Below are 19,359 nucleotides of genomic sequence, written 5' to 3' on the forward strand. Positions count from 1 at the left end.
CAAGCAGGCTCCATGGAGAGAGTACACTGCATTTATTTTTCCTGTAAACACTCTCACTTTGAAGTCCACTGAAAGCAAAATAAACACCAGGCTCTCTCGAAGACACAGCTTGACATTTGACCATTATCTTTGTATTTCCAGCAAATGTGATGAAATAAGATTTACAGGCATGTTTATTACAGAAAAGGAGTTAGTGGAAGTATATTCTAAACATGGCTTTAGCATGGGCAGGTATGAACTTGAGCTCGGAAGACTGAAGCAAATAAAGCCAGCAAATAGAAACCCAGAAAACGTGAGTTACAAAGCCAGTGACAAGCAATGGGCAGAATGCATTCTCAGGTCAACTTTCTGAAATTCCCCAAGACGCCTTTTGCTGCACTGCCTGGTAAGCTGCGGCATAAAAAGGCTCAAAAGGCCAACCTTTAGCTTTCATAATACCCCTCAGTCTTCCAGAAGACAAAAGTGGTCTTGATGTCATAGTCTTCCTGGCCGAATAAGCCAAAAAAGCAGAAACGTATCTCCGCCTTTAGCCTTCATTATCTGCTATTGCAATGCTTCTGTGTAACTTTAATAGGAACAAAATGGAAATCCCGCCTTACTTAAAAAAATATTGACCCACTGGTTCCCCCTTCACTAACATTTGACCATCAGGTAATTATCTGTAATTTTTGACAGCGCAATGGACTTTAACCTCAGTAACGGAGAAACTAAGAAATTAGCAGCATCCGCTGTAGATGCTCAAAGGTGATCAACGTGCCATTCCACACATCACCTGCCTGTGATTATTTTTAATTTGCCGGAGTCGACGGAGCCCATGAATCTCTGATGCCTTTGAGATTTATGTGGAAGACGCAGGATATCCCAGAAGCCCAGGATATCTTCCAAGCTATCGCCTGAATATGACTTAGATTTAAACCTTTTTATTTATAATTTACAAAATATTGCAAGTTAGCAGGTATCATTACCACCCATCCCTCACCCTTTTTGCATCCTGTTGATCCCACGCGATGACAAGCAAATCAGGGTGCATACATTTAAAAAAGGTTGAGCAGGTCAGTTGTATGAAGTCTTTGGAAAAATACATGAGAAAGAGATCTCACTTTGTGTTCCAGAAGGAGGATGGTCCACATGCCCCTAGACCACCCAGAGCCTCGACAATGCTCGTGCTTCGTCCCTCAATTCAGGCCCCCCTAACAGTATACATGACCGAACATCAGGACCTGTCAAGCCTGTTATCTCCTGCAGCACTTTCCTCACCACCTTCCAGAAGTCAGCTATCTTTAGACACAACCACTAGATATGCAGAAACCCCCCTGAGATCCCACAACCTCTAGCAAGCATCTCATTCTGTTGCGACAAATTGTTTCCTTCTCACCAGTGTGCACTAACATCTGTGCTTGACCTCCAGATCCACTTCCCTAGATTGGACCGCGGTGTTGACCATATATATTCTACCATCCATCGACTCCCAATCTTTGTCGGCGATGCACCTCCGCAAGCCACCTGGGTCACTTCTGTGAGCGAGATGTAGGCACATAGAGCATCTGATATAACTTTCAAATGCCCCTCTTTAATTGGCAAACTCTGAATTCAACTCAGTCTGTTCCTTTGTGGCCCCAGCCCTAAGGATTGGCTGCAAGATCTAGGGTCTAAGTTGAAAGTTTTGAAGTCTATCAATTTTCCTCACAATAAACACATTCTTACATGTATTTAGTAATCTAATGTTACCCCTCTCTTAAAGATCCATGATCACGCGACCAGCCTCTTTTTGCAAGTGAGCTAACATCATCCTCTTCAATGCAAGAATAAATTCACAAATTCAAGATCACTTTATTTTGGTTACAGTAAGTACCATAAAAGCACATAAAAACAAACAAGTGCACATCCTTATCGTAAAACAAATGGCAAACAGAGCCACGTGCAACATAGTCATGGCTTGCGGGACTAATTCACATCAAGGTAAATCCTCCATTTCACCATATACCCTTGAAGCAAATGTATCAGTTTCTGTCCTTCTTACCTAAACACTGGTTACAATAAAAATTCAGAAATCAAATAGCAAAAGAAATGGTGAGCGACCCACAGAAGAAACAGATACTCAATTAAATCACAGTCCATTTCAAATTAACAGCTTCATTTAATCGGGTATATAGGAAGCAGGGTAACAGGTCCTTCCCCCTGACTCCCCAACCAACCACTTCATCCCTTGTGTCAAAAGCAACCTCACAATTGGGTTAATGTAGGTTGAGCTGGGCCGATGCTGCCAAACCATGCGCCCTAGAGGCCTTGCAACAATATCCCACTCAGTAAGCCCCCTCTTCTCCATCATCTCTGCTGCCCAGGACCAGCCTCCTAATCTGTGATGCCTTATGGTATTGTGACACCTCAAGACAAGCAAAGTCTCGCCTACTCCTTGGGAGCAGTGAACATCCTCCTGCCATCCTTCCTGTTCCCATCACAAACAGATGTTGAAACCTTAGAAAGCCCCTGTTTGGGCGCTGCTGGTGGGTGAGTCTTGAAGTAATATAACAGCCGAGGGCGATTCACGAGTGTTCATAGCGCCAACATCCACAATATATAAGGCCCTTTGCACCTGCTGAGGCCCATTTCTGTCACCTCTGTTAAGGTTTGTGTAGTAAATCTAACCACTTGCTAGGGTGATGCCCACATATCTCAAACCCCCTCATGCCCAACAGAAGTGTAACCTCCCCTTACTCTGCTGTCCTTTGCCATCGTGTTTTATCTAGCATTTCAGAGTTTTACTTTTTTTGCATTTATTGTGAAGCCTGACACTTGTTCAGAGGCGTCCAATTCTTCCATTCGTGTTTTTAGGATTGAACGTGCTCCATCAGCATCACAAAAACATCGTCAATTAAAAGATTTAACTTACACTCCACAACCCGTAAAGTAACACCAACAATATTCTTGTTAACCTATATTTCAGCTGGTCCCCTCTGCATCTAAAAAGGAGTCCTGAGAACGGAATTCACGATTACTGTTGCGAAGCATATGTGGCCAAGATCGACGTGTGCATTTATGCCCTCAAACCTATTTTCACTAATACTCCTTGCATATATATCCAATCAGTACAAGGAAAAGCTTCTTTACATCCAGGGAGACCACCAGTGGTGCCTTGTCTTTAGCATCCAGGGAGACCACCAGTGGTGCCTTGTCTTTAGCATCCAGGGAGACCAGCAGTGGTGCCCCGTCTTCAGAATCCACGGAGAACAGAACTTTGCCCCGTCTTTAGCATCCAGGAAGGCCACCAGTGGTGCCCCCGTCTTTAGCATCCAGGGAGACCACCAGTGGTTCCCCGCCTTTAGAATCCACGGAGAACAGAACGGTGCCCCATCTTTAGCATCCAGGGAGACCACCAGTGGTGCCCCATACTTTAGCATCCAGACAGGCCACCAGTGGTGCCCCATCTTTAGCATCCAGGGAGACCACCAGTGGTGCCCCATCTTTAGCATCCAGGGAGACCACCAGTGGTGCCCTGTCATTAGCATCCAGGGAGACCACCAGTGGTGCCCTGTCTTTAGCATCCAGGGAGACCACCAGTGGTGCCCTGTCTTTAGTGATGCCCTGTCTTTAGCATCCAGGGAGACCATCAGTGGTGCCCTGTCTTTAGAATCCAGGGAGACCAGAACGGTGCCCCGTCTTTAGCATCCAGGAAGACCACCATTGGTGCCTCATCTTTAGAATCCAGGGAGACCACCAGTGGTCCCCTGTCATTAGCATCCAGGAAGACCACCAGTGGTGCCCTGTCTTTAGCATCCAGGGAGACCACCAGTGGTACCCTGTCTTTAGCATCCAGGAAGACCACCAGTGGTACCTCATCTTTAGAATCCAGGGAGACCACCAGTGGTCCCCCGTCTTTAGCATCCAGGGAGACCACCAGTGGTGCCCCGTCTTTAGCATCCAGGGAGACCACCAGTGGTGCCCCGCCTTTAGCATCCAGAGACCACCAGTGGTGCCCCGCCTTTAGCATCCAGGGAAACCACCAGTGGTGTCCCGTCCTTAGTGTCCAGGGAGACCACCAGTGGTGCCCCGTCTTTAGCATCTAGGGAGACCACCAGTGGTGCCCCGTCTTTAGCATCCAGGGAGACCACCAGTGGTGCCCCGTCTTTAGCATCCAGGGAGACCAGCAGTGGTGCCCCGTCTTTAGCATCCAGGGAGATCACCAGTGGTGCCCCGTCTTTAGCATACAAGGAACACAGCACTGGTGCCCAGTCCTGGTGCCCTGTCTTTAGCATCCAGGGAGACCAGCAGTGGTGCCCCGTCTTTAGCATCCAGGGAGACCACCAGTGGTGCCCCGTCTTTAGCATCCAGGGAGACCACCAGTGGTGCCCCGTCTTTAGTATCCAGGGAGACCACCAGTGGTGCCCCGTCTTTAGCATACAAGGAACACAGCACTGGTGCCCAGTCCTGGTGCCCTGTCCTTAGTATGCAGGGAGACAGCTTGGGTTGCCTCGTCTTTAGCATCCAGGGAGACCACCAGTGGTGCCCTGTCTTTAGCATCCAGGGAGAACAGAATGGTGCCCCGTCTTTAGAACCAAGGAGACCAGCGCCTGTGCCCCCGTCTTTAGCATCCAGGGAGACCACCAGTGGTGCCCCGCCTTTAGCATCCAGGGAGACCACCAGTGGTGCCCCGCCTTTAGCATCCAGGGAGACCACCAGTGGTGCCCCGCCTTTAGCATCCAGGGAAACCACCAGTGGTGTCCCGTCCTTAGTGTCCAGGGAGACCACCAGTGGTGCCCCGTCTTTAGCATCCAGGGAGACCACCAGTGGTGCCCCGTCTTTAGCATCCAGGGAGAACAGAATGGTGCCCAGTCCTGGTGCCCTGTCCTTAGTATGCAGGGAGACAGCCTGGGTTGCCTCGTCTTTAACATCCAGGGAGACCACCAGTGGTGCTTTGTCTTGAGCCTCCAGGGAGACCAGCACCAGTGCACCGTCTTTAGCAAGATTACCAGTAGCGATGTGATCGCCTCAGCGCATCAGGCAGGGTTACGAGCAGTAATTGAAAAAGGCTTTGTCAATTTGGAATACCTCTCTGTAGGCAATAGATGCCAGCCACAGCTGCAGTTCCCCTGACATGAAAGTAATAATATTAGTAATACTTCTCCACACAAGGCTTATCACTTGAAAATCAGCTTTAGGTGTATTTTGGAAATTCAACCATTTTTCTTCAAACATCAGCTTATGAGTTCTGCAAGTACACACAGTTTTGGCATACGTATATTAATTCAACCAAGCAAAAGCTTCTGATTCAGTGGGCTGAGATGTACACTGGAGAGCTACTTACAAGTTAGCTTGGAGAGCTACTGGTAGTTCACGAGCTACTCGTTGGAGAAGCATGGTCCAGGCGCTTCACCTCACACTCTTGCACGTGCAGGGTTCTAGTCTGGCTGGGGCCCACCCCCACTTTGAGTACGTTTGGGGGCATGAGTGGGGTGTGGGACGGAAATCCCTTCTCAAAACGTTGGTCTCCTTTGGTCCCGAAGGCACCATCCTTGATGGAACTTCCATTTCAGCCATTGCTCATGGAGTGTATCACACAGCAAACGTGGACCATGGACTGTGCGCCCGCATCATTGCGGCCATGGAAGGCAGAGAGATGGTAACAATGAATTAAGCTCCACTATACGAAGATTGCCTATGGCTCCCCTACACAAAGCGCTCCGAGCCACTAGACAGCTTTATTTATTTATGCATATTTGTATAGTGCGGACATTACCCAAAGGTGCTAGTGCACTGTCCAGTAGAAAAAATATTGTTACATGGAAATTACAGATGGTTTAAAATGACCAAATGCTACCAAAACTATATCCTTCCATCCCCACAAAGGCAGGGCCTCTGGAATTTCACGCTTGTGCGGCTGTGGTGTTTTGCGGATAAATATAGATTTGCCAGATAATCAGTCATCTGCTGCATAGACTGCAGATTTTAACTAAAAAAACATGTTTCCAGCTCAAATGGTTCACAAGTTGCCGAATATGCATCGACACGTGTTTGCTGCGCAGTGGAAGGCCCTTTGCAAAGCTGGACTGGACACCTTCATGCTACATTGTTGTGTTAGGCTGGTACTAATGAGGCTCAGGCAGTGTTAACAAAGGTAAAAATGGCAAAATAATGAAGTAATACTGTCTTAAAGAGTGCCGTATTACGCTGCATAATTATCTTTTTCTTGCCGCATAACTTGGCCCTGTCGCATAATTCCAGTGGCCCTACCCATAGGGTATGTTGTATGCTCTTTGGAGAGAAACATTTCCACTCTGCGATTTCTATCTTCGCCCTAACCAGCAGTATACTTTTTCACTTCATCAGACATTTACATCACTGATTTACTCCTGCGGCGGTGGGAGGGCGTGAAACACACTAACGGTGGTTGGGTGACTTGCACTGTACGAGCCAGCATTTTCAAATAAAGCTTTCCCAGGTTTATATAGTCATTTGTTCAGTGAGTTATCGAACCACGGGCTTTAACCCAAACTGGTACGCAGACACTGTGGCCCTCATTATAACTTTGGCGGTCTACATCGTAGACCACCGAAGTCCCGCATAATTTGGGTGGAGAGCCGCCAGCAGCCATACTGGCGGTTGCCGGTGCAGTGGAGGCTGCTCCGCTGGCACCGCCACATCAGCACAACGCCGCTACGCCTATTACGACTTAGTAGTAGGTGAGGTGGTGTGGTGTTGGGAGGGCAAGTGCCACGGACCTCGTTCAATCCCAGACGACCACTACGACTACCAGGTAAGGTGATCGACCGACAGGGGAGGGGTTGAGGGGGTATTGAGTGTTGTGTAAGTGAATGTGTGTGTGTGTGTGTGTGAATGGAGGGGGGTGTTGTGTGTGTTTGAGTGCTTGTGTATGCAAGTGTATGTGTGCATGTATATATTGTATTGTAATAGTATTAATATAGCGCTTACCCCTGATGAAGCATCAAAGCGCTTTTTGGCAAGTAGCACGCTACTTCGGAACCCAAAAGGAGTTAGTGGTGGATTAGCATAGTTTTAGTATTGTTATGAGTTATGTGTGATATGTGCCAGCGTGGATGTACGGGGGTCGGGGGGTTCGGAATGGGGATTGGGGGTGGGGGATGTCACGGCTTGGGGTGTGGTAGGCTTCAGATGGGGTGGGGGGAGGGTCCTACATGGAGTTGGGTGGGGTTGGGGAGTCCTGCAGTGGCAACAGGAATGAGCATTCCTATTGCCAGTATTGTTACCTCCACGCATTCCGTGGCGGGGCTGCCACCACGGACTCCCTGGCGGTAAGGATGCACAAAATACCGCGGGCGGTGTTAGATGGACCGCCGGGTCGAAGGTGGTCTACCTTCGTCCAGGCGGTCCTACCACCCTGGCGGTACATTGTCAAAATTGGCAGTCCTGAACCGCCACGCTGTTGGTGGTCTGGCCGCCAGGGTCATAATATACCCACTGTGTCTATATAAAGGTTGCTTAAGTGACGTTTACACAGGACATCCATCTTTTAATTCTTCCCGTTTTTAATACAAATAACGTTATGACCCCTGATGTAAACTGGGTGGATCGCCAATCACTGTTCTTCGTGAGTAATCGTACAGAGGTTTGGTCATTTTATGTTATCGTTTTGTCTATGGTATTTCCACTGGCCACAACTAGTGCACACTCTACAGTGCTTAATTTGTAAATAAAGACGTGCCGGTGCCCAAAGCCCTCCTCTTAAACACGCGGCTGCTGCAATTAAATGTGGGAACACGGAATGCTGAGGCAGCGGAATCCTGAAGCCATCTCGGTAGAGTGACCAGACGTCCCGGATTTTCCCGGACAGTCACGGTTTTTAGAAGACTGTCCCGGTGTCCCAACGCTTCTCTTAATTTTAAACAAATGTCTCAGATCGTTACATAAATGTCCCGGTTTTTGGGACAAAGGTCAGATCGTTACATAAATGTCCCGGTTTATGGGACAAAGGTCAGATTATCTAGGGAAACGTAAGTTCAAGATATGCTCTCTTTAACAGACGCATACAAAGTATGAAATTATTAAAGTAATTTATCTGTTACTGTCAGGCAACACAGTCCCCTGTTTGCTGCCAGCAGAGACACCATAGTGGGGAGAAGAGAGAGGTGGATTGGGGAGTGCAGGGTGCACGGTGGGAGGTCAAGTCATAGCTAATTTTATATGTGTTGTCTTAAAAAATGTGTTTGAGTGTATATATATATGTAAACACACACATGTACAGGCACACATTCACAAAGCTACACAAAAAAAACGTGACAGGCCAGATATAAAAGTGGGTGTAAAGTCTTTAGTCCTTCTTTTATGTCTGACCTGTCCCGGTTTTTGCTCCTCAAAATCTGGTCACCCTACATCTCGGGCCTCTTCAATCCATAAAAAACACTCCCTGCCCCTTCAGCTCATTCTTGCAGCTTTCTCCCTTTGTGACTTTTTTTCGTTTTTCCTCTCCTCCCAATTCCCATGTTTGTCTTTTGCTCGCAGCAAATGCTTGAGGTAGAAGAATAGAAGAATAAGCACCGCCCGCAAAAATAAGTGCCGGTGCTCAGCACCGGAAACAACAAGCACAAATTAAGCACTGACCCTCTAGCAGCACATATGATGAGCGCCTTGATGAGCTGACTCATTTTTTTCTCCTAGGAAAGTATTTTATTGGGGCGAAAGCTCTTTCCCTTCATCCCCGTGAATTTTGAGTGTGATCCCCTCCGTCCCCGCCCGGAATGGGATTTTCTCCTATCTTTCACCAAAATAAAGGTCTCACGATCGTTAGAACGCCAAGGGGCCTTGATGTTTACTCATAGCCACAGACTTTCTAGTTAGTATGTTTTTCCCCTAAACATGTATGAGAAACCCTGCAGTGGAACGCTCACTTCGCACCCCTAGAATTGGGTTGTTCATGGGCAGAACATATTCTGTAATTGTGAGGTAAGCTCGCCCACAGCTGAAAGGATTTACATCCGCACAATCGCCTTTTGAGATTTACAATGTAGACGTAAATCCAACCTTAGGAAGCCTCAAGTCCTACTTGTTTGCGCACATGGTCTTGTGAGCTGCACCATGTTATTGAGCGTTTTGTATCACATATTATCGGCGGCACAACCCCGTGGCACCTTCTAGAAGATGCCTCGACTGCCCACAGATGGGGCAGGTCCTCGCCCAGTTAAAGTGCAGGTGTCGTGACACTGTCGGTACAGACAAGACACAGAATGGATATTCCTGCCCAGAAATCAGGGCCTCGGAGTTAACCTTCAGCACTGAGGTGTGTAATAACATGCATTATTGACTACACTTCCAAGCCTTAGGTCTGTGAGAGAAAGGGCCGTGCCAATAAATTATTTAACGCACTTCTCGTTGTGTGTTGTGTCCGTGCATCTTCTCACGCCAGCCCCTCCCCCGCCAATCATTAATGGCCCCGCCGTGTTTCAGGGAGCTTTAATTAAACCGCGGCGAGGCCTTCATCGGGATCAATGCGAATTATCCCGAACACGGGGCTGGTCGTGTATCTGACACCTCGGGAGCCCGTCCCCGGCCCGTCCCCGCAGGTATCCGCCTCCCACCCCCCTCTAATCCATCAATTACTGACCATATGCCTCACCGGGGGCTCGGGGACCGCGCGCCCTGTCTGCAATCTGGCGGGGATTTGGGACTCCGCCGATAATTTGTGGACAGTCATGTCGTGCTGGTCGAAGGGTTAAGTGCCCTGCGCCCGGGGGTGGGAGACCCTCGGGGACAGGGGCTGTTAGGAACCTGATCTCCTGCCAGCCCCCTCTCCCCTGTACACGCCAATAACTGGACCCACAGGACTCCGGTTAGAGCAGCTGAGGAGGGAACATAAACCGCATATATTTCAGATATTGGCTAATTAATGCGCGCCCTTTCAGCAGGGCGGTGATGACAGGGCCTTGGGGGGCGCGGCCCTCATGTCAGCATCAGTAGCTAGAAAGGATGCCCCGGTCCTTGGAGTGGCCAAATAAAGGAACTATCGGGGTCAGTCGGCCCCTTGGGCTCCGGTGCACTGCACCTGCCGCACCCGTGGTAGCTACGACCTGTTTAGCATCAGTTTCCAATTGAAATCAATCCTTTTTTTTTCAACCGTGACTATGAAAATGTATCTTCATAAATGTACATTATTGGCGGAAGTGACGTGTGTCAGCCTGGCTTGATCACAGCTTGGAGGACATCAGGTGCATCTGAGGGGGGGCTACACTCGAATGGAGGGGTCTGTCTGCAGCTTTGGTTCCAGGTACGAGGTCGGCACAGATTGGGGTCTGGAAGGTTGAGCCTCCAATAGGTTCAAGTAGAGCCCGGGCGCAGGAGGCAGGAGCTCGAGCGATGCAGCAGCGGGGGGAGAGCTGGGCCTGGGACACGCTCAATGGGGTCGCGCCGCGGCCTCCATTAAGGAGGTCCTGGGAAGGGATGCTGGGAGAAGGTGGGAGGGGCGGGGGAGGCGGGAAATAAGGGGCGGCATGCACGAGCAGTAAGAGAAAAGCAAGGAAAAAAACAGTGAAAACAAGAGAAAAGCCAGGAGAAGACAGATAAAAATGGGAGAAAAAGCAAAGAGAACGTTGTGAAAACGAGGGGAAAGCAATGAGAAAGCACATAAAAAAAACGAGTGAAAACGCATGGAGAAAGGAGTGGAAACAAGTGAGAGCAAGGAGAAGGCGCACAAAAAACAGGGGAAAAAGCAAAGAGAAAGTAGTGAAAACCAGGGAAAAGCAAGGAGAAGGCACAAAAAAACGGGGGGAAAAAAGCAAGAACACACAGAAGCAAGAGCGATGCACCGCGAAAGCTGTGCCTGGGACCTGCCCTGTGTGTAGGGCACGAAGGGTCCATATGTGATGTCCATGAGGTTTTTTTTGTGTAGAGGGGCGGGGACGTTCTTAGTAGAAAAATTGGGAACAAGGATGAATGGAAGGAACTCAGTAATGGTTGAGAGTTCAGAGTTCAGAGTTTGGGTACAGGGAATCGCGGGCCAAGAGCGAGATATCAATAGAAGGCAGCGACGGAGATGGAGGGTTCTGTGTGAACTTGCTGTTATCCTGTCTAGTGAGCAGCCAGAGAAGAAGGAGCTTCCCAAAAACTCTGCCTCACCTGGGGGCGTCTTCTAAAGCAAACCTGTTCGCCTCGAAAGTTCTTCTGATTTCATTGTGAGGAATCCTTCTGCAAGAGGCAAGGTTCAAAGTGCATCAGAGACATCCCCCACCCTCCTTTCACTTGCATCCTCATGTTCACTGATAGAGTGACAGAGGGCCTTAATTAATGTCCCACAGCCTGGATGTGGTGGGTGCTCCATCTGCCCTCCTATAGGTGCATTACAGTCAATGGCATTCCAAATACGCCTGCACATTTTGACAGAATACCCTGTCTGCCAGACTCTAAAAAGGCCCAGATTCTTCTTCCCTGTTCATGGAGCCCCCTACAAGTTCTGAAGCATCATTTGAGGAGATGTGCACTATTAAAATGCAAAAAAGATATTCTCTTACCAAGATCAGGCACATCAGAAAACAAATTACACCATCTGAGCGTCACATTTTAAAATCAGAATGAATTAAAGGTAATCAATAATAGCTTTTGTGCTGCACTCTGTAGTTAATACAATACCTACAGCTGTGCACTTTAACCTATGGCATATTTTACGTAAATTGATGGACCTTCCAATATAAGGATATACCTACAGCTGTGTACTTTAACCTCTGATACAGTATAGGTAAATTGATGGATCATCCAATGTAAGGATATACCTACAGCTGTACACTTTAATCTAGGACATATTATAGGTAAATTGATGGATCTTCCAATATAAGGATATACCTACAGCTGTGCACTTTAACCTAGGACATATTATAGGTAAATTGATGGATCTTCCAATATAAGGATATACCTACAGCTGTGCACTTTAACCTCTGATATAGTATAGGTAAATTGATGGATCATCCAATGTAAGGATATAACTACAGCTGTGCACTTTAACCTCTGATATATTAAGGAAAGTTGGCAGATATGTTAAAAGGGTGGTGCCTCATGTTAGACCCCAAGGAGTGGATCCATGCGTCATTTCCAGGATGTCCACATGGGATAACTGTACATACAGTGGATGTACATGGGAGCCACTTATATACTCAGTGGTCATCGTCAACATGTGACATGCTTTCGTCATCACTTGCACCACCGCACCCCTGCTTTAAACAGTAATGGATATATGTATGTTTACAAAAGTTGCATGATTTCTGCATGTTTACAAGGATCGATCTAATAAACTGTGGTTAGTCTTCACCAGAAGGTGCATAAATGTTCTGTGAAAATTGAAGCACTAACCTGATCCTCCTTGTCTTTAGGGTTGTGTGCACCACTGAAGGAAATATTTGGTGACCAGGCTCCGGCTATAGTTCCGGTCCCCGTGCTCGACTTACCTGATCAGCAGGTCCTACACATGACCTGCTGGCTCAGTACATGAGTTTAAAGAACTTCCGGAAGCCCACACACCCACCTAAGAATCTCCACGCAAGAAGCTTTCAGGGCGGCACCGACTTCTTGGAATATCACGAGGTGACAGTGGAGCGTTGCATCATCTGGACTGGCAAAGGATGGAGAGGAAAGTTGTCTGCTGAGGTTGGACCACCGCTGCACTTGAAATTGATTGGATGCAAAACTGAGAGTAGAAGTGGTACCCTCGACACAGGAGTTGCTGATACTCAGCAATATAGCGCTCCTGCAGCAGGAGATTAGCGGACCTGTATGGGTGGTGGACATCTGTCAATTCTTCAGACCTGGACACAGTGCTAAAGTACATTAGATTTTTTTGAAGAACAATGATTGTTTAGATAATAAATGGCTAGTTCGATGCTGGGTGACATTTAAAAAAAAAAAGCAACATCACAAATCTAAATGGCCACTATTCCCTAGTTGCCTTCATACTATGCCTCTCTCGATTAATGTTTTTACTAGAGCTGGGCTCACCAGTTGGTGAATTTTCAGTGTCCTGCTTGAAATGGCAGTATCTAAAAGAGAATTTGTTTTTTTAGACCCTTCTGCACGCAGAGAAGAAACAACAAATTCCCCCAATCCCTGTTTACCAGGCGTGCAACGCCCATGGGGCTGAAAGGGCCTTAGCCACTCCCGTCAGATGGCGTGGCTGGGCTGGGGCTGCCAGCTTGGACTGGCCAGGTCAGTCTCTCTAAAGTCTCCTGCTTACCTCCTAGGCACATTTACAGCGAGGCTTTAAGTCCCATCTCAGAGCTAATAAAGCACAGAGACAGCGGAATGTCTGACAGATGTTGGCTTTCAAAGAGAAAAGGATTGAACTCATACCAGTGCATGCATTAAATATCAGAAGCAGTTTGTTTTATATTGTAGTTGCATGTTAACCACCTTCAATGTTTAGAACTACATAAGTCGAAAAAGAACTACAGTATCTTAATGTATCAAGTTTAAGGACTATATAGATAAATGCAATTCCAAAACAAGCAGAAATATGTGTCTGTATGGCATATGCGTCTTTTATAGGGATTTAAAACTCCAGCTCTAATTTCAGCAGGGACATCACTGTTTTTCATCCTTCAAGAACTGATACGATGGGTAAGACTACAGCATATTTCCAGTCCTGCAAACCTGTAAAATATCCTTTTGCAACTGCTGTGCAGAATACAAGTGAGATAATTTGTCAAATGAAGAAACCGGTTTCAAGAAAAGTTAGTGCTGTAAATATACTACGACACATATACATTAAGTTTCCAAAGTACGAAGATGCATCACTTATGTTGCTTTGAAAATCAAAGTCATTTTCAAGTTTTTTTTAACTTTTCCCAGATAATGAATAGAGTTGTGTCATGTGTTTTGCGAAAGTAATGGTGGCCATTTGGAATTAGATAAGGGTTCTGTGTCTGTTATTCAAAATCACCTTCACTGATGCACTTCAGATTCCTTACAATATATATTCATATAGGGCCACATGTACAAAGCATTTTTCTAGTCGCAAATGGGCTGATTCTCCGAAAAATGTATTTCAGGAAGTAAAAATGGTCGTGTTTAGGGCATCCCTTCCTAATACCGAATCTGAATGGTATGCATGATTGTTTTGCAACCGTGAATGTGGTTGCAAAACAGTTGCAGTGAACACAAATTTCAAATTGGTGCTAACAAATCCGCAAACTGCAAGGGTCCCTAAGAGACACCTTCTCGGACCCCTTCCCCTTTGTGAATGGAAGCACAAATATTTTTTCAGAGCAGGTAATGGTCCCACAGACGACTGCCAACTCTGAAAAAATATGAAAAGAAAACTTTTCATTTTTTTTTTTTTTAACTACATCCTATTTTCCTGTAAGATAACAGACTGCATTAAAAAAAAAAACTCTATTTAAAAAGCAGTCACAGACATTGTGGTCTGCTAAGCCCAGCAGGTCACCATCCCTGTGAGTGCAGCCATTCCCTATGGGGTCGCAAATTGCGACCTACCTCATGAATATTGATGACGTAGGTCATTTGCGACCTCATTGGGAATCGCAAAAAGTGTACTTAACACTGTTGTACATTTTGTTTTGAGACACGCAATTTGTGATTCCCAAACAGATTGCAATGTTGCAATAAGTGAATTTCAGTGACTGAGTCCCCGATTACAACTGGCCCAGGTAATTCTGATATGTGCAGTATCTCCTATTATGAAACATATCAGTTTTATAAGTTTCATAGCAAGCACCATAATCTTGCATTTTTCCATTGGGAAACATGCTGAAAGTTACCAAGGGAAAAATGTGACTTTGGTTTGGAAAGCACCAAAAACTGCAGGTTATGGCAATTTCTTTAGGATTAACGCTATTTATTTAGTTTTAATACAAAGCCACCCACCTACATCATGAGACTGGTGGGAACAACTGCAATCGTTTTCCATGAATAGTATGAAGAATGGAGCAAATTAATCACAGTGTCCACATTTAACAAGGCGGTATGCAGGAAAACAAAACAGCGGTGAACTGTACTAAAAGCCCGCCAATCCGGAAGCCTGGGAAGGCCCCAGCAGCCATTAGGAGCCGAGAGTTGCTGATATCCTCCTTGCAGATGTCTACTTTCTCTACATTTGGGGTATATATTCAACCTGTTGTTAGGGTTGCCGTGTGATAAGGGGACAATCTTCAATACTCAAAAGTATACAGGGCAGGTGATTTTGAGGAACTCAGTTGACAGCGTGGAGAGGTACGCCTCACTAAGGAAGTCAAAGCTAGCACCTCTGTCCCTCTTACCACGAGTGACCTTTTCCATCCCGACATATCCCGCACCTGGTATAGCCAGGATCTATGCATAGGTGTTCCTTCCTTGCCCCAGAGGTTCAATGTGGCTTGTTTGACTGAACCCTGCAATCATTTAATTTGGCACACACTGTGTGATTTCATTCAGTACATGAGACAATCTGTTGTCCCCAGAATTACATACGCCGGGAACCTCAGCATTTGTATCGCAAACATATCATCAATCTCATTTAGGACCCCCTCCCAATACCTCTGAAGTTTGGGGCAGTTTGAGAGCAGGTGCAGCAGTGTTCCTGCATTACCACAGTTTCTCCAGTAGAGGCCGCCTTTCCCAGGGGGCTATATGTGAACTCTGTTAGGGGTACAGTACAAGTAATGCATGATTTTTGTAAGAGTCCCTCTAAGCGGGGTCTCGCCAGTGTCTTGGACCATTCTTTGTTTGTGAGTGATCTCCCCACCTTGGCCTCCCATCGGTGCTGACAAGCAGTGTGGGTCTGAAAGAGGTTGAATTAATAACTTTATAGATATCGAAATTAACAGCCTATCATCCTGTCTGTGGAGGATCCATTTTTCCAAGGCAGTCAAGGGGGTAGGATGCTCCTGGTTTCATCCTTTTGTGGGTCAACTGTTGTTTCACTTGAAAGTATTGCAGCTTTGCAGTTTCGGGTCGGCCATAATCCGGTTTGAGCTGTTCAATAATTTTAATTCCTTGGAGGTCAAATTAATCTCACAGCCGTTTACAGCTAGTTTTTTTGCATTTCAGAAAATTGTGTGCTGTCCAAGGCCGGGGTGAAGACCAGGTTCCCTATAATAGGGGTGAGGGGTAAGAGGACAAACCTGTCTTGGTCATAACCGAGTCTCCGGAGGCCTTATGGAGGTTCATAGGGGAACAGATTGGGCCAGACATAAACATCTAGGAAGGGCCGTTATTTGGACTGCAGCTATGCGGCCCAGCCATGATAAATTTACATTTTGACACTTGCGGAGTTGGGCTCACATTAATTGCAGCATCTGTACGGGAAGAGTTTTGCCCCCAGGTAGTAAATGGATTTCTCTGCTCACGTCAGCGGAAACCGTGACCGTATAGTCCCCACCATTTGTCTTGGAACGATAAGTTCAGAAATTGAGATTTTTGAAGATTGATCTTATATCTAGCCACCTCTGCAAATTAGTTTAGTGCTACCAAAAGGGATCAGGAGAGGGTTTGGAAGATAACGCACTGGGGTCCATAGGCGGTAAAGGCACATCATCACCATGCCGACATATTTTGTGTGTCTTCTTGCCAAATGGTAGCATAATTGTTAGAAATAAGGGCAGAGGTAGATTGCCAGGCCAAGGAGAGCCCCTGGGAAGCAGGAATTGACCACTCACTTCATAGTATCTAAAGAGAAACCTTTCATGAGCATCCTTGTAACAGTTACATTTAGCAGAAGACGGACCAGAAGGGAAAGTGGAAGGGGCAGATTGGCAGGTTGTTCTAGACTTTAGTAGTGAGGTAGAAGAAGGGACAACAGCTGGATCTGGTTCTGCATCTGTTGGGGGGGGCGAGTAGAAATCCAGCAGAGCAGACGTGTCTGGTACCTTTGTGGACGTTTACCAGTATGAGATGCGTAGGGCCAATGTTGTGGCTTTGTGTGTGTGCGTGAGGATCTTGAAGAGTGCTCATTACTTGCTCGGGAGCCAGTGGAGGTCTTCAGGGTGGGGGTGATGTGAGCTTGGGGTGGGAGGTTGAGAGTGGGGATTATGTCTGTAACAATGTTTCAAGGGGATGGAGGGGAGAAGACAAGGTTAGCAGGAGAGGAAGTGCTTTGAAAACATAATACTTAGTGTAGGTATTTTCTGGAGTAATTCCTTGCTGGTCACATGAGACAACATTATATCTCTGAAAATAAAATGAGGGTGCGATTAGATTTGCATGGCCTAGTTATTGTACCCAAGTAACTGTCTACCAAACATAGTATATACCACTTTGTCTACTGCCAGTATTTTTCCCACACTAAAATTACTCCTCTTGCCCAAAACCTTTTTCCTAGTTGTTCTGATTTAGCCCAATTATCCTGTCTCATTATTCACACTTTTTCCGGAATAACTTTGTCACGCAACTACTGAACATTCTCCCAGATACGTCTTATCCAGTCTCCCTTTCCTTTGGACAATAATCTACAGAAGTGTACTAATCATGCTATCTATATAAATCAGCTTCTATTATTCTTCATGCTCTTTTGCTATTTTCATGAAAGGTATTGCTCTTTTATAACTTGCTCCTGCCAGCATTCGTGGGTATGTTTCACGTTTGTGTGTCAGTTCTGTGCTGCCATGGGCATTTATTTACTAAGATGACAGAAGTAGTTCAAGTGACTTCACCCACCTTTCACACTCAGTGGCATCGCAGGGTGACTGTCTGACATACACCTAGCCCTTCAGCATCTAGGTATTTGCTGCCCAGTGTCAAGGTGGAACTAAACAATGTAAACTAAAAAAAAAAAAACAGGGCTGCTCACTTTTTGATCCAGCCGCTGGCATCATGAGACAATGGGTAACAAGGGTAGCGCTGTGGGTACCAAAGAGTAAAATAGGGGAAGCAACTGCTACACCTGGTAAGCCTTAATGAAATCCCATGTGTGATGTGGATTTAGCATGGCTAATCCTCCTTTTGCGCTATTTCAGCAGAGCTTTCCAAACATGGGTTGCAATTCAGGCTGTATGCCTACCATGCCTTTTCAAAACCAAGCATATTTGATGGGAGTTATATCAGAACCAATTAATATCTTTTCTAAATTCAAGCTTGGAGATGAGGCATCCCCTATCAGAAAGCAAGAGAGTTGTTAATATACATGCATCCTATTGTGCAAATAGCATATATTATGTGTGGAGGTAAATACAGCATGGACATAACACTGTTTGCTCCTAGTTTTTCAAAGCTTCCCTTGCGGAAGGATGCTCAAATAATTGCTGAAGTTGTGTGGTTTTAAAGTCCAATTAGGTTGAAGCAACAAGTCCAGTGTGGACGGGGGGGGCGGGACAGCGCGTGGGGGAACTTTTGGGCACCATTATTGAATTGGAAATCAAGACATAGAGATAAAGAATTCTTTTTTTTTTGTTTAAGTATTACTGAATGAAAATGTATTTCTGTTATTGGTCCAATGATTTTATATCTTGCTCTGAAATCCTCCTGGAACTGGGACAGTCTGAGGATTGTTTGAGAGGAAAGAGCAACCCCTGGCCAAGGAAAACTCTTCTCGTCTTGGTTGAAAAGAAAAGGAGGTTTATATAAGGCCTAGGGTGAATGAGGACAAAAAAAAAAAAAAAAAAAGTCCAGTGTGTTTGGAAAGTGTCATGCGTCATAGATTGACACTTAAATTAGACCCATACATCTTAGTAGTTCGGCCCAACTTGTAATACATTGACACATTTGCCATTCATTGTGCTGCAATTTGTTTAGACCCGAAAGCCCCTAAAAGTTATATTAGATCTTGTAATACTGAAAACAGTGTTACACAGACAGTGTGCTTTAAAATGCTTATTTGCCACAAGCAATCCAGATAAGTAATGTCTCCAAGCTCAGTGCTTGACACGTTAGTTCTCCCCGAAGTTTGGGTCTAGTTGCACCCCTGCCGTTTACCAGCACGTCAGCAAAGGTTTTCAGACCAAGAAGTCAGGAAAAAGAAGTAGTTGGTTTACACAAATTCTCAGTATAAATAATTTCAAAACAAGCAAAACACACACACAGTCGGGATAAGTATATCACCGTCATCGTATTGGTTAAGCTGGTCTTGACCTCCTTTCCTCTGGCATTTGGGCTTGTTCAAAGAGATGGTCGTTGCCCTTAGTGTAGATTGTTTAGAGCAGTGGTTCCCAACCTTTTGACCTCTGTGTACCCCTACTTTGTCATTACTAGAACCCGGGAGGGCCCACTGAATCATTATTTGAATCTGATGAACCCCTAGTGTGTGATTACTGGAAGAATGGGACCCCGACCTAAGCATTGTTGATGATTTGAACCACAAAACAATACACAAAAAATACAGAAACAAGCGTTCATCACACATACACAAATGATAACACATTTTATTTACTTTGCAAACAAAACAATAAATACAAATGTTAATAGTAAGGTCAGAGCTTTTCT

At 45.9% G+C, this 19,359-nt stretch overlaps 1 protein-coding gene across 1 annotated transcript in view; it reads left to right on the forward strand.

Annotated features, from left to right (window-relative positions):
• DPH6 (diphthamine biosynthesis 6) overlaps positions 1-13,461 on the forward strand; it is a 333,132-nt gene extending 319,671 nt beyond the window's left edge. The window contains exon 15 of the mRNA XM_069209036.1: positions 12,327-13,461. Coding sequence (XP_069065137.1) covers positions 12,327-12,445 — 119 coding nt within the window. The 3' untranslated portion in view covers positions 12,446-13,461. The remainder of the gene's footprint in view (positions 1-12,326) is intronic.
• The last annotated feature ends 5,898 nt before the right edge of the window (positions 13,462-19,359 follow it).

Source organism: Pleurodeles waltl, chromosome 9, assembly GCF_031143425.1.
Source record: "Pleurodeles waltl isolate 20211129_DDA chromosome 9, aPleWal1.hap1.20221129, whole genome shotgun sequence".
In the NCBI taxonomy this organism is placed as follows: domain Eukaryota; kingdom Metazoa; phylum Chordata; class Amphibia; order Caudata; family Salamandridae; genus Pleurodeles; species Pleurodeles waltl.